We start from the raw sequence: 16,136 nt of genomic DNA on the forward strand, positions 1-16,136 counted from the left end.
TAGATTTTGGCACTAGTTGGCAAGATTCTTTGCCACTTTGTGAGTTTTCGTACAACAACAGCTATCAGACGAGTATAGAGATGGCTCCATTTGAAGCGTTATACGGAAAGAAGTGCAGATCCCCTCTTTATTGGGATGATATCTCCGAGGTACCTGAGATTGGACTTGATATGATTAGAGATATGACAGAGAAAGTGAAGCTGATTCGGCAGAGAATGAAGACAGCTCAAGACAGACATGCCAAATATGCCAATGTTCGTCGTCGACCTCTATTATTTGAGGCAGGAGACAGAGTATTTTTGAAGATTTCTCCTTTCAGAGGTGTTGTCAGATTTGGCAAGAAAGGAAAGTTGTCTCCACGATACATCGGTCCATATGAGATTCTTGAGAAGATAGGTGATCGTGCCTATCGACTTGCTTTACCTCCGTCTCTATCTAGAATACATGATGTGTTTCATGTATCTTTATTGTGGAAATATCTTCCTGATGCTTCTCATATTCTTCAGCCAGACGAGGCCGAACTTGATGAGACTCTGAGTTACTTTGAAAAGCCGATCCAGATTCTCGATCGTAAAGAAAAGCAACTCAGAATGAAAACTATTCCACTTGTGAAAGTTCAGTAGAGTCGTCATGGAATTGAAGAAGCTACCTGGGAGACTGAATCAGACATGAGACATAAATTCCCATAGTTATTTCATTGATGTGAGTTTCCTGTTTAGCTTCTATTATGCATTTCTTATTGTATCTAATTTGCTATCTAATTTGATTGCTTGCGATTTCGAGGACGAAATCAGATTTTAGAGGGGGGAATTGTAATCCTCGAGATTTTATTACTGTAATCTGAAATGATTAATTGATAATTGATGTGATTATAGACGGAAAGGAACAGACCGGGGAAGACAAGAGAAGACATGAGTTATGTGCGAGGACAGAACACCTTGCGCATATGCGCGAGCAAGGCAGAGAACCTCGCGCATATGCACGAGACATGGCGTGCATATGCGCGAGCATGTGATATTGACGAGAGCCGAGACAGTAGGTCTCGCGCATATGCGCGGGGACAAGGGTGCGCATATGCACGAGCAGAAGAATTCTTAAGCGACGAGACAATAGGTCTCGCACATATGCGCAGATGAAGGTCGCGCATATGCGCGAGACGTGCTGCACAAAGAATAAGCCACTTGGTTTGGCCATGCAATATATATGTAAATTACTTTCATTTCCCTTTAAACTTTCAGAGAAAACCGAGGAAAGCTCCCAAAAACCTTCAAGCTTACATATTTTAGAATTGTGCTTGTACAAGATCCGTTCGTTTGATTTTTAATCCGAGTTCAGTACCGTGTTCCTCTCGACAAGAGCTTCAAAAGGACGTAAGTTTTCTTATGTTTTGTTATGATTCAAAAACTTGATATGGGAGAAATCAGATATGATTGATATTCGGTGTTCTTGAGATATTAGACATCGTATAATTGAAATCAGATTGAAAAACAGATACCGTATGAAATTGTTATGATTTTTAAGAATTGTTTTGATTGAGATTATACAGATTTGGTATCAGATTGTGCTGTTGATTGATTATGAGTTATTGAGATTAATGGCTATTGATATTGTATTGCCGGTATTTCGAGATTGTACCGTTATGCCATCAGAATTTGATAAGATTGAGATGTCTGGTTTGAATGGAATGATGATATTGTATATTTCGAATGTCATTGCCAGATTGAGTGTTGACAGCTTCGAATTCAAGACTTCGACTTCGTCAGATCAACAAAAGAAAGGTATAAATCAATGTTAAATTGGGAAGATAGGACTCGAGTTAGATTCGACTTGAGATTTCCCAAAACCACATACTTATTTGTTATTGCTTTAATACCTTTGTATTCTTTGAATGTTATGCTTATTCTATTGATTTATAGAAAAGCAGAGAATAGAAGATAGATATCGAGAAAGAGTCATGGGCAGATGTGCCTAGTCATTGGCAGAGGTGCCAAGACACTGGATGTATATGATACATGTTATTGATAACTCTTATATGCTTTTGTATATGTTTATATGATTGCATGTATACGTTGTTTATACTGGGAATTATATTTTTCACCGGAGTTATCCGGCTGTTGTTGTGTTTGTATGTGTGCATGACAACAGGTGAGACATGATCAGGGTCAAAAAGAGGATGAGAGATCAAAATTAGCGTGGAGATTCGGACTTAGAAGTAGAATTGGCTTTCAACACTTGATGTATAGTTGTTGAACCCTAGTTTGAGATAAATGTATTTGTACAAGACTTGTACTTTACTTTTGATGTTTATAGAAGATTGATTATCATATGTTGCGCATTTATGTATTTTTTTTAAAAAAATAAAAATAAATTTAGACCCAAATTAATTAATTGATCCAATTAATCCCAAAGATGAATTAAGAAGACGAATTAGGTTCGAGTCCCCACAAATAGTATTCTTACTAGGTCTTTGTTTTGTCTCACACACACACACACATACACTTTGGTTTATTTTGCTTAATATTGAACAATATTAAAGCGACGCTTTAATAATAAGAATCAAACGCACAATTCAGCTAATTAAACTAAGTTTACGCTTGTCTAATATATTAAATTTTGTTCTAGAAATTCGTTACTTAATGGATTGTACTCATGATAGAAAGATATTTAAAGAAATTATTTATTTTGGATATTCTAAATAGTTGTTTAAATATATCATTAAAGGGTGTCATTAAAAAATTTTGTGACATGATTTCATAAGTTAAGTGTAATGCCCGACTTTAAAAAAAAAATTGAAAAAAAGAAAAAAAATTATTGTTCATCGGGTTACTATTCAAGCGCTGCGGCGGTAGAATAGTGGCGCCTAGGCGCTAACAGTTCGGGATTTTTGGCGCTGAGGCGCTAGAAAGTGGAGATGCGGCGCTAACAGATGCAAAAATTGATTTTTTAAGCACACTTTGACTTCCACCATTCATCCTCCAATCATTTCTCCTCCTCCATCGAAACTTTTCTCTCCTCTCCATTTTCGAGTTTATTCTTCAATCTAAGGGATATTTGCTCAAGAAAATTATGAAATGAAGGTAGATTTGTGATCCTCTCATCACGGGCTTCACAATGATGTAAGTTTTTCCGATTTTGGTTCAAGTTTGGAAATGGGTTGAAATTTAGAATTGATATTTGAGTTGATATTTGAGATATTAAGATGTTGAAGATGTTTTTTTTGAGTTGGTTTGAATTTAAAAGGGATATGAGAATGGTTTCTTGTTTATGTGCAAAGAATGGTTTTTAAACCTTCTGTATTTCGAGTATATGGGACAGTTGTGTTTGGATTTTGGAGTTATGGTCTTCATCAAACTTGTAGACAATAGAGTTAGCTTCAATTTGGTTCAAGAATCACTCCGTTCCATGAATAAATGAAAGAGATATGCTATATTTACTAAACCTGGTCTAGAATCCCGAGTTTGTGTACATGCCTTCTGTTTATTCGAATTCGGGAATTTATTGGTTGGGATTCTGGATTTTATGTTCTAATGAAAGTTATAGAACATTGTCTTGTCTTAGAAATGATATAAAATGGGCTTAATTCCATTGAGTATTGAGGGAGTTATGCTCGAAATACTGGACTATGCCAGATTTGTAATGATGCAGAATTTCGAAAATTATGTTGTATGTTTAAGATTATGAACGACTGAGTAAATGACTTTATTTGACAAAGGTTTGTGAAGAAGAATTGTTGGGCATTGAGTTTTCTTGCATATCCAACTTACAGATCTTGATTTGAAGCTGTACCAAATTCATTACGAATTTTGTACGAAAATTACTCTGTGTTGATAAGTAATCCGTGTTCTTGATTTATTGTTGAAGATTCGGTTGAAGTATTGACTTGGGTTGGCTCAAGATTATTTACTTTAAGTTGGTTGATAGAGAATCGAGTAGACAACGAGGGTTCAAGACTTCTCAACCATATATTTTGATCTCTTGTTTGTAATATTCGAAAGGTATGTTACGGTCGGTAACATACGAGGTAAAAGTATCATTTTTATTTTAAATTGAAAATTCGATGTCTTGATGAATTACTTGTGATTTGTTGATGATTGATCTTTTGAGATGAGATTATTATAATATTGATTTGATGAGATGAAAATGCATCATTGCATTGCATATTGAGCCACATTTCGATTCAGATTTGATATGGCGGAGGTCGCCTTGATTTATTTATTTGTTGGACGTATGAGGCTATAGTTGAGTTGGCATAGTGTATGCGGAGGTCGCTGCTATGGCCTGAACACTCTCTATAGGCGCACCATAGTCTTGGGATTGTAGAACACAGTACGCCACCCGGAGCGGATGAGTCGGTGGATGTTGCTGAGGGATTCTCTTTCCTTGGGTACCCTATGACCAGATGATTCACTTGATCTTGAGATTTATTGATAGCCCACAGCTTCTGATCATACATTGCATTATATTTCATCTTTATGAATTTATATGAACTGTTTTGAAAATTAAATTCTCATATGTTATTGATTGTATCATACTGGGTTTATATTCACCGGCACGTCGGCTACCTCTTGTTTTCATGTGCTTGACGGTAGGTGAGGCGAGGCTTGGGATGCCAGAGTCCAGTTCCAGGGGAGGAGATACGAGTTAGAGTGGGATTCTCGGGTCTTAGGAGCTATTTGATGATGTTTGGATTACTTTGGCTCACTAGTTTGTTTTGGGCATGTTGAAAATTATTTTTCAAACATTTGAGACATTTAAATTATTTTGACGATGTTTACGTGTATTTTTGAACCACAAATTATGTATTTTACTCAATCATTTGGTTTGTTACAATTATAAATATTAGTATTAGATATCGGACCCGGGGCCCCACATTAGGTGGTATCATAGCGTAAGATATTTGGGAACAAGGTAGATCGAGTTAGTTCGAATTGATTGATCATGTGATATTTTTGCTAGCATTTTCATTGTGCCATAATGTGAAATACATTATCATAATTGAGATACTATATTGTTGATCTTTATTTGAGATTTATTGATTCTTGAGAGCCAGAGATGATTGATAGAAGATTGAGATGATTGTGATATTATGATTTTATCTGTGTTTGATCTATTGTATATCAGACATGACTACTCGAGGTAGAGGTCGTTATAGACCTAGACAGAACATACCAGTGGGACAAGATCAGGGCAGTGCTACTCATACTCAGATGGATATAACTCTGAATCCGATGGAGATACTGTTAGCCAGATTTCAGTCTTTGCACCCACCGATGTTGAAGGGTACGGAGAATACATTAGAGTGTGAGAACTGGTTGGAGAATATGGATCATTTATTTGAATCTCTTGAGTATCCAGATGATCGTAGAATCAAGTTAGTTGTTCATCAGTTATTGGATGTTGCTAAGAGTTGGTGGATCATGACCAAGAAAGCTTTAGAGGGTCGAGGTACGATTGTTACCTGGGATATTTTTAAATCTTAATTTTATCAGCGTTTCTTTCCTACCTCTTACAGGAAAGATAGGGGAGCTGAGTTTGCAAATTTAAAGCAGGGAAATCTGAATGTTGAGGACTATGTTGCTAAGTTCTCAAATTTACTGAGATTTGCTCCTCATGTAGCATCCGATGAAGAAGCTAAGGCCGGATCACTTCATAAATGGTCTTAACCCTAATATCTTTACCTTGGTAAACAGTGGAAGGCCTAATACTTTTGCTGAGGCTCTTGATCGAGCTAAGGGAGCTGAAACCGGGATCATTAGATAGAGAGGTCCTCAGTATTCGCAACGACCCTAACAACCACAGTTTCGATAGCAGTTTAGACATGGTAATAGTAGCGGTAACAGTGGCAACATAAGAGAGCATTTTAGGGCTAGAGGCAAGCAATTTAAGAGGCATGGCAGTAATTTTTCGAGTTCTAGTGGATCGAGCCAATCTGGTTCAGTTCAGAGCACTGGTTATTCAGGCCCGACTTGTGGTCAGTGTGGTGGTAGACATTATACCGATAAGTGTAGAAGAGTCTCGGGAGCTTGCCACTTATGTAAGCAGGTGGGACACTATGCTCGAGTGTGTCCTAACCGTAACAGTGATATATCTCAAAGTGGGGGAACATCGAGACAGACACCTCACCAGAACTGCCAGACCCCTACAGTTAATTCCTATCAGCAGTTAAATCGGTCAGATCAGAACAAACAAAGTGGTAGTCACAGGGTAGGACAGCCACCTAGACAACAGGCCCAAGTTTTTGCACTCACTGAGGATGAGGCACATAATGCTTAAGATAATGTCATTGCAGGTAATTGTTTTCTCTCTGATTATCCTGCTTATGTTTTGATGGATACCGGTGCATCACATACTTTCATATTTGAGCACTTTGTCACATTGCATTCGTTGTTATTTCTACTCCACTGGGCAAAGTGATGAGGTCAGATGAAATTATAAATGGTTGTGAATTTCGTTATGAGGATAATGTCATTGAGCTTGATTGCATTGTATTGGAGATGTCTAATTTTGACTGCATAGTTGGTATTGACATGTTGACAAGATACAGGGCTACTATAGATTGTTTTCAGAAGATTGTTAAGTTTAGGCATGATATGACAGATCACTGGACGTTTTATGGTAAGGGTTCTCGAGCTAAGATTCCTTTGATATCTGTTTTGTAGATGACTCGTTTGTTGCAGAAAGGAGCAGAATGTTTTTTGGTTTATGCAATTGATATTTCAAGGTCAGTACCTAAATTGGCAGATATTCCAATTATTAGTGAATTTTCAGATGTATTTCCAGATGAAATTCCAGGACTTCCTCCAGTCCGAGAGATTGATTTCAACATTGAGTTGATACCAGGTACACAGCCTATTTCTAGAGCTCCTTATAGGATGATACCAATTGAACTAAAAGAACTAAAGGGACAACTTGAGGATCTATTGGCTAAAGGATATATAAGACCAAGTGTTTCACCTTGGGGTGCTCCGGTTTTATTTGTGAAGAAGAAAGACGGGTCTATGAGGCTTTGTGTCGATTATAGACAGTTGAATAAAGCTACAATAAAGAATAAATATCATTTGCCAAGGATTGATGATCTCTTTGACCAATTGCAGGGTTCTTCAGTATATTCTAAGATTGATTTAAGATCCGGATATTATCAGTTAAGAGTTAGAGAGACATATGTGCCTAAGACTGCTTTTCGTACCAGATATGGGCATTTGAATTTTTGGTTATGCCTTTTGGGTTGACCAATGCGCCTGCGCTATTTATGGATTTGATAAACCGTGTGTTTAAACGGTATATAGATCAATTTGTTGTGATCTTCATTAATGATATTCTTATTTATTCAAAATCTGAAATTGAGCATGTCGAACACTTGAGAGCTGTATTGCAGATTTTGAGAACTGAAAAGTTTTATGCTAAATTATCCAAATGCGAGTTTTGGCTGGATAGAGTGGTTTTCCTTGGACATGTGATTTTGAGTGCTGGTATATCAGTTGATCCGAGTAAAGTTGAGGCAGTCATCAATTGGTCTAGACCGACATCAGTTCCTAAGGTGCGTAGTTTTATGGGTTTGGCAGGATATTATTGCAGATTTATTGAAGGATTCTCACAAATTGCGAGGCCAATTACCCAGCTGACACAAAAGAATGCACCATTTATTTGGTCGCAGGCATGTGAGACTAGTTTTATTGAACTTAAGCAGAGATTGACTAGTGCTCCAGTTCTGACTATCCCATCAGGTGTAGGAGGATTTACAGTGCACACTGATGCTTCACATCAAGGACTGGGTTGTGTATTAATGCAGCATGGCCGTGTTGTTGCCTATGCTTCATGACAGTTGAAGCCACATGAGTCTAAATACCCCGTGCATGACTTGGAACTAGCAGCAGTGGTTTTTGCATTAAAGATTTGGCGTCACTACTTTTATGGGGAGACATTTGAGATATTCACTAATCATAAGATTTTGAAATACTTCTTTTCACAAGCGGAGTTGAACATGAGACAGAGGCGTTGGTTAGACTTGTTGAAAGATTATGATTGCGAGATAAAATATTATCCAGGCAAGTCTAATGCAGCAGCCGATGCTTTGAGCAGAAAAGTATGCAATATGTCCTTGATCACTAGCAGTGTATCTGATCTAGTAGAAGAATGTTTTCTTTCCGGTTTGGATTTTGTGGTAGATACTCAACCTGTAAGAGTATTTATGATTCAGGCAGATCCCTATTTGTTTGTAAAAATTAAAGAGGCCCAAAGGTTAGATCAAAGCATTCAAAATTCAGTTGAACTCGTCAGATCAGGACATCGATCAGAATTTCAGGTCAATAATGAGGGTATTTTGTTTGTGAATGATCGTATTGTAGTTCCTAATATTTCAAAGTTGAGGATACAGATTTTGCGTGATGCTCATTGCAGTAAACTCAATGTACACCCTGGAAGTAAAAAGATGTACAATGACTTGAAGAAACAATTTTGGTGGAAAAGAATGAGATCTGACATAGCAGAATTTGTATCTCGTTGTTTGAATTGTCAACAAGTGAAAGCAGAAAGGAAGCGACCTAGGAGGTCTTTTGCATAGCCTTAAGGTTCCAGAATGGAAATGGGACCATATCACCATGGACTTTTTCACGAAATTTCCGTGGTCGTCGAGGGGTTGCGATGCAATTTGGGTTATCATTGACAGATTAACCAAGTCTTCATGTTTCATTCTTTATCAGATGACATATAGACATGATCAGATGGCCAAATTGTACATCAGAGAAGTTTTGAGATTGCATGGTGTGCCTAAGTCCATTGTATCAGATCGTGATCCCAGATTTTTTTCTCATTTTTGGCAGAGTTTACAAGAAGCACTTGGTACTCATTTGCATTTGAGTACAACATATCATCCTCAGACCGATGGACAGTCAGAACGTAATATACAGACATTAGAGGATATGCTGAGAGCTGTAGTGATGGATTTTGGTATTGGTTGGCAGGATTCGTTACCACTTGTCGAGTTTTCTTACAACAACAGTTATCAAGTGAGCATTGAAATATCACCAGTTGAAGCACTATATGGCAAGAAGTGTCGATCTCCTTTGTATTGGGACGATTTATCTGAAGCACCAATTGTAGGACCTGATATGATAAGAGATATGACAGAGAAGGTGAAATTGATTCAGAGTCGTATGCTAGCTGCTCAGGATATGCCAACATCAGGAGACAACCATTGATTTTTGAGAAAGGTGACAGAGTTTTTCTAAAAATATCTCCTTTCCGTGGTACAGTTAATTTGGAAAGAAGGGAAAATTATCACCGAGATTTGTAGGTCCGTATGAGATTTTGGAACGTGTTGGTGATTTGGCTTATAGATTAGCTCTTCCTCCTGCATTATCAGGTGTTCATGATGTTTTTCATGTGTCTATGTTGAGAAAATATCATCCAAATCCTTCTCATATACTTCCACCCAACGAGGTTGAGTTAGCTTCGATTTGGTTCAAGAATCACTCAGTTCCATGAAGAAATCAAAGAGATAGGCTATATTTACTAAACCTGGTCTAGAATCCCGAGTTTGTGTACATGCCTTCTGTTTATTCAAATTCTGGGATTTATTGGTTAGGAATCTAGATTTTGTGTTCTAACAAAAGTCATAGAACATTGTCTTGTCTTCGAAATGATATAAAATGGGCTTATTTTCATTGAGTATTGAGGGAGTTATGCTCGAAATACTGAACTATGCCAGATTTGTAATGATGCAGAATTTCGAAAATTATGTTGTATGTTTCAGATTATGAACGACTAAGTAAATGACTTTATTTGACTAAAGTTTGTGAAGAAGAAGAAGAAGAATTGTTGGGCATTGAGTTTTCTTGCATATCCAATTTACAGATCTTGATTTGAAGCTATATCAAATTAATTACGAATTTTGTACGAAAATTGCTCTGTGTTGATAAGTAATCCGAGTTCTTGATTTATGTATTGAAGATTCGGTTGAAGTATTGACTTGGGTTGGCTCAAGGTTATTTACTTTAAGTTGGTTGATAGAGAATCGAGTAGACAGCGAGGGTTCAAGACTTCTCAACCATATATTTTGATCTCTTGTTTGTAATATTTGAAAGGTATGTTACGGTCGGTAACATACGAGGTAAAAGTATCATTTTTATTTTAAATTGAAAATTCGATGGCTTGATGAATTACTTGTGATTTGTTGATGATTGATCTTTTGAGATGAGCTTATTATGATATTGACTTGATGAGATGGAAATGCATAATTGCATTGCATATTGAGCCACTTTTCGATTCAGATTTGATATGGCGGATGTCGCCTTGATTTATTGATTTGTTGGACGTAAGGGGCTATAGTTGAGTTGGCATAGTGTATGTGGAGGTCAATGCTATTGCCTGAACACTCTCTATAGGCGCACCATAGTCCTGGGATTGTAGAACACAGCACCCCACCCCGAGCGGATGAGTCGGTGGATGTTGCTGGGGGATTCTCTTTCGTTGGTACCCTCTGACCAGATGATTCACTTGATCTTGAGATTTATTGATAGCCCACAGCTTCTGATCATACATTGCATTATATTGCATTTTTATGAATTTATATGAACTGTTTTGAAAATTAAATTATCATATGTTATTGATTGTATCATACTAGGTTTATTTTCACCGACACGTCGGCTACCTCTTGTTTTCATGTGCTTGACGGTAGGTGAGGCGAGGCTTGGGATGCCAGAGTCCAGTTCCAGGCGATGAGATACGAGTTAGAGTGGGATTCTCGGGTCTTAGGATCTATTTGATGATGTTTGGATTACTTTGGCCCACTATTTTATTTTGGGCATGTTGAAAATTATTTTTCAAACATTTGAGACATTTAAATTATTTTGACGATGTTTACGTGGATTTGTGAACCACAAATTATATATTTTACTCAATCATTTGGTTTGTTACAATTATAATTATTAGTATTAGATATCAGACCTGGAGCCCCACATTAAGTTTACAAGATAGAGATCCTAATTAGGTCACAAATGAAAAATATTACTTTTTATGCAAAAAATATTCCTTATTATTGCAAACACAGGAGTGGTTGACTCGTCTAACTGATAAAGATTTCTAAGATCATATCACAAGAGATGTACTATTGTTGTTAATGGTGTTCACAATTTGGTTAACCTAATTTCATCCGCAATCTGTGTGCGTCAATCATCACATTTTAATCATTCTGATTTTGATAAAACATGTTTTTTTTTAAAGCTCGGAACCTTAAATTTAAGATCTCATCTCAAATTTTAATTTGAGGTTGATAAATTGTTTGTTTGTTTTTTAAGAATGTCATATTCATGGAAAAATTGTATCTCCAATTAAATGAAATTTACAACTTTATTTTCTAAAACGATTAAAATAGATATTTTGTAGCGTATGCAATCAAATGATGACACACCTTACACATTGGGGCAATGAGGACACCACCAGAGCATGGATCAAAAAAACATAAGAGTTTATCAAATTTGCATAAACTGATTTTTTTTTTTTGGAGTCAAGGGTGTGTTATTTTACAGTTAGGTCCTTGAGATTTTTGTATTTGATAAGTTACGAAAATTATCAAAATTTTTTTTAAAATATATTTTCATAATATTGAATTTGCATCCAAATCAATTTGTGAGCCGATCAGTGATTTCAGTTCGTTTCTTAACATAAATTAATAAATCAATTAGTTTTTCTAAAATGATTTAATGATGTCTTATTATTATATATTTGAACTAAAATATAAAATTCTCAATCTACTACACCATGTATTGTAACAAATATTTTTCTTAAAGTTTTCTTACTTTAATCTTGAACATTCAACAATAAAAAATTGCACCTCCTCAGCACTTGAGTAACCAAAACTTTATTCATGAGATTTTAATAAAATCACACATACTCTTTCACAATATATATACATTAATGAAGCAATTTCTCAAATGAAATGAGCCGCCTCTCTTTCTTCCAAGGCTTGTCCCAAACAACCACCCGGTAATAGCTTTCGGCATTCGCGGCGAGGGCATCCGTGGCGGAAATGATGAGCCTGTAATTAATACCATTAACTATTTGAGTTTCTCCATTTACTATCGACTCAAATCTTAACAAGGCATTGACCCGCTTGTTGTGCTCTTTCACCGCAAACTTCCCTATCTCAACCACCTTTGGGTCCGTCAAGTTACTGATCGCCTGCCAACCAGCGAAGGAGGCTTTGATCGAAGAGGAAGCAACAAGAATTGAGAAGGTAACAACAAGCAACGAGAAAAATTTGGGTGCCATTTTCTTCCCTTGATCAGATCAATTTTATTTGCTTGTGAAATTTGTGGTGATTATTGGCGGGTTTTTATAGTGACAATGCGCAATAAAAAAGCATGCTTTGATGATGTTATATTGACACGTTTGAGCAAGCATTATTTTAGCCGAATCTTGTTACAATTTTTTTTAAAGAAAGATAAAACTAGTTGAGATTACTTTGAAAGCGTACATTTAAAATTTTCAACGTATCCTTTTCATTTTCACAAAACTTTCTTTTAATAAATAAAAATTATGTTAACTACATGCATATTTCAATATTACCCGGAGGAAAAAATTCTTTCATTTGTGGTTGATTTTTGTCATATAAATTTGAGATCACAAATAAGAGTTAGGTACTGGGTCTCTTCTAAAACGACGTTTACTTTAAATAATTAACTTGAAATATGATTTATTAATCGCGATGTGTTTGCTTACAAATATGAAAATGTCTTAAACTCAAATGTTGTTAATGATTGAATTTGGACATGATTTTTAGTCCTTAATTTCAATAAAGATAAATAAATTATATTTTGTATAAGTGGAAATAAACAATGGTATTCTTACTAGGTCTTTGTTTTGTCACACACGCACACACACACACACACACACACACTTTGGTTTATTTTGCTTAACATTGAACAATATTAAAGCGACGCTTTAATAATAAGCATCAAACGCACAATCCAGCTAACTAAACTAAGTTTGCGCTTGTCTAATATATTAAATTTTGTTCTAGAAATTCGTTACTTAATGGATTGTACTCATGGTAGAAAGATATTTAAAGAAATTATTTAATTTGGATATTCTAAATAGTTGTTTAAATATATCATTAAAGGGTTTGATGTCATTAAAAAATTTTGTGACATGATTTCATAAGTTAAGTTTACAAGATAGAGATCCTAATTAGGTCACAAATGAAAAATATTACTTTTTATGTAAAAAATATTCCTTATAATGCAAACATAGGAGTGGTTTACTCGTCTAACTGATAAAGATCTCTAAGATCATCTCACAAGAGATAAACCAGTCTAACTGATAAAGATCTCTAAGATCATCTCACAAGAGATGAACTATTGTTGTTAATGGTGTTCACAATTTGGTTAACCTAATTTCATCCGCAATATTTGTGCGTCAATCATCACATTTTAATCATTCTGATTTTCATAAAACATGTTTTTTTTAAAGCTCGGAACCTTGAATTTAAGATCTCGTCTCTAATTTGAATTTGAGGTTGATAAATTGTTTTTTGTTTTTTAAGGATGTCATATTCACAGAAAAATTGTATCTCAAATTAAATGAAATTTACAACTTTATTTTCTAAATCGATTAAAATAGATATTTTGTAGCGTATGCGATCAAATGATGACACACCTTATACATTGGGGCAATGAGGACACCACCAGTGCATGGGTCAAACAAACATAAAAGTTTAGTCAAATTTGACATAAACTAATTTTTTTTTTTTTTGGAGTTAAGGGTGTGTGATTTTACAGTTAGGTCCTTGAGATTTTTGAATTTGATAAGTTACGAATTATCAGAATTTTTTTAAAATATGTTTTCATAGTATTGAATTTGCATCCAAATCATTTTGTGAGCCGATCAGTGATTTCAGTTCGTTTCTTAACATAAATTAATAAATTAATGAGTTTTTCTAAAATGATTTAATGATGTCTTATTATTATATATTTGAACTAAAAATATAAAGTTCTCAATCTACTAGACCATGTATTGTAACAAATATTTTTCTTAAAGTTTTCTTACTTTAATTTTGAACATTCAACAATAAAAAATTGCACCTCCTCAACACTTGAGTAACCAAAACTTTATTCATGATATTATAATAAAATCACACATACTCTTTCACAATATATATACATTAATCAAGCAATTTCTCAAAAGAAATGAGCCGCCTCTCTTTCTTCCAAGGCTTGTCCCAAACAACCACCCGGTAATAGCTTTCGGCAATCGCGGCGAGGGCATCCGTGGCGGAAATGATGAGCCTGTAATTAATACCATTAACTATTTGAGTTTCTCCTTTTACTATCGACTCAAATCTTAACAAGGCATTGACCCGCTTGTTGTGCTCTTTCACCGCAAACTTTCCTATCTCAACCACCTTTGGGTCAGTCAAGTTACTGATCGCCTGCCAACCGGCGAAGGAGGCTTTGATCGAAGAGGAAGCAAGAAGAATTGAGAAGGTAACAACAAGCAACGAGAAAAATTTGGGTGCCATTTTCTTCCCTTGATCAGATCAATTTTATTTGCTTGTGAAATTTGTGGTGATTATTGGCGGGTTTTTATAGTGACAATGCGCAATCAAAAAGCATGCTTTGATGATGTTATATTGACACGTTTGAGCAAACATTATTTTAGCCGAATCTTGTTACAATTTTTTTTAAAGAAAGATAAAACTAGTTGAGATTACTTTGAAAGCGTACATTTAAAATTTTCAACGTATCCTTTTCATTTTCACAAAACTTTCTTTTAATAAATAAAAATAATGTTAACTACATGCATATTTCAATATTACTCGGAGGAAAAAATTCTTTCATTTGTGGTTGAATTTGGTCATATAAATTTGGGATCACAAATAAGAGTTAGGTACTGGGTCTCTTCTAAAACGACGTTTACTTTAAATGATTAACTTGAAATATGATTTATTAATCGCGATGAGTTTGCTTACAAAAACGAAAATTTCTTAAACTCAAATGTTGTTAATGATTGAATTTGGACATGATTTTTAGTCCTTAATTTCAATAAAGATAAATATATTATATTTTGTATAAGTGGAAATAAACAATGGTATTCTTACTAGGTCTTTGTTTTGTCACACACACACACACACACACTTTGGTTTATTTTGCTTAACATTGAACAATATTAAAGCGATGCTTTAATAATAAGAATCAAACGCACAATTCAGCTAACTAAACTAAGTTTGCGCTTGTCTAATATATTAAATTTTGTTCTAGAAATTAGTTACTTAATGGATTGTACTCATGGTAGAAAGATATTTAAAGAAATTATTTAATTTGGATATTCTAAATAGTTGTTTAAATATATCATTAAAGGGTTTGATGTCATTAAAAAATTTTGTGACATGATTTCATAAGTTAAGTTTACAAGATAGAGATCCTAATTAGATCACAAATGAAAAATATTACTTTTTATGCAAAAAATATTCCTTATTATTGCAAACATAGGAGTGGTTTACTCGTCTAACTGATAAAGATCTGTAACATCATCTCACAAGAGATGTACTATTGTTGTTAATGGTGTTCACAATTTGGTTAACCTAATTTCATCCGCAATCTTTGTGCGTCAATCATCACATTTTAATCGATTTGATTTTCATAAAACATGTTTTTTTAAAGCTCGGAACCTTGAATTTAAGATCTCGTCTCAAATTTGAATTTGAGGTTGATAAATTGTTTGTTTGTTTTTTAAGTATGTCATATTCATGGAAAAATTGTATCTCCAATTAAATGAAATTTACAACTTTATTTTCTTAAAATAGATATTTTGTAGCGTATCCAATTAAATGATGACACACCTTACACATTGGGGAAATGAGGACACCACCATTGCATGGGTCAAATAAACATAAGAGTTTATCAAATTTGACATAAACTAATTTTTTTTTTTTTTTTGGAGTTAATGGTGTGTGATTTTACAGTTAGGTCCTTGAGATTTTTGTATTTGATAAGTTACGAATTATCAGATTTTTTTAAAAAAATATGTTTTCATAATATTGAATTTGCATCCAAATCATTTTGTGAGCCGATCAGTGATTTCAGTTCGTTTCTTAACATAAATTAATTAATTAATGAGTTTTTCTAAAATGATTTAATGAT

The 16,136-nt window shown here is 34.7% G+C and overlaps 2 protein-coding genes and 1 long non-coding RNA gene across 3 annotated transcripts; 1 reads left to right on the top strand and 2 right to left on the bottom strand.

Moving 5' to 3' along the window:
- The first annotated feature begins 3,016 nt into the window (after positions 1 to 3,016).
- LOC142537948 (uncharacterized) lies at positions 3,017 to 4,658 on the top strand. Its single transcript, XR_012818613.1, has 3 exons — positions 3,017 to 3,116; positions 3,862 to 3,995; positions 4,590 to 4,658. It is a non-coding gene; the product is annotated as an uncharacterized LOC142537948 (long non-coding RNA).
- Positions 4,659 to 11,910: 7,252 nt separating this feature from the next.
- Positions 11,911 to 12,267, bottom strand: LOC142537729 (cysteine proteinase inhibitor 5-like). The gene has a single exon (XM_075643224.1). It carries the CDS (start codon positions 12,265 to 12,267, stop codon positions 11,911 to 11,913), a length of 357 nt encoding a protein of 118 aa, XP_075499339.1.
- Positions 12,268 to 14,158: 1,891 nt separating this feature from the next.
- On the bottom strand, positions 14,159 to 14,515 carry LOC142537731 (cysteine proteinase inhibitor 5-like). The gene has a single exon (XM_075643225.1). It carries the CDS (start codon positions 14,513 to 14,515, stop codon positions 14,159 to 14,161), a length of 357 nt encoding a protein of 118 aa, XP_075499340.1.
- Positions 14,516 to 16,136: the final 1,621 nt, after the last annotated feature.

Source organism: Primulina tabacum, chromosome 2, assembly GCF_025594145.1.
Source record: "Primulina tabacum isolate GXHZ01 chromosome 2, ASM2559414v2, whole genome shotgun sequence".
Classification (NCBI taxonomy): Eukaryota; Viridiplantae; Streptophyta; class Magnoliopsida; order Lamiales; family Gesneriaceae; genus Primulina; species Primulina tabacum.

Excerpts from the sequence above, each read along its gene's own strand:
- LOC142537729 (XM_075643224.1), bottom strand. The coding sequence starts at position 12,267 with ATGGCACCCAAATTTTTCTCGTTGCTTGTTGTTACCTTCTCAATTCTT.
- LOC142537731 (XM_075643225.1), bottom strand. The coding sequence starts at position 14,515 with ATGGCACCCAAATTTTTCTCGTTGCTTGTTGTTACCTTCTCAATTCTT.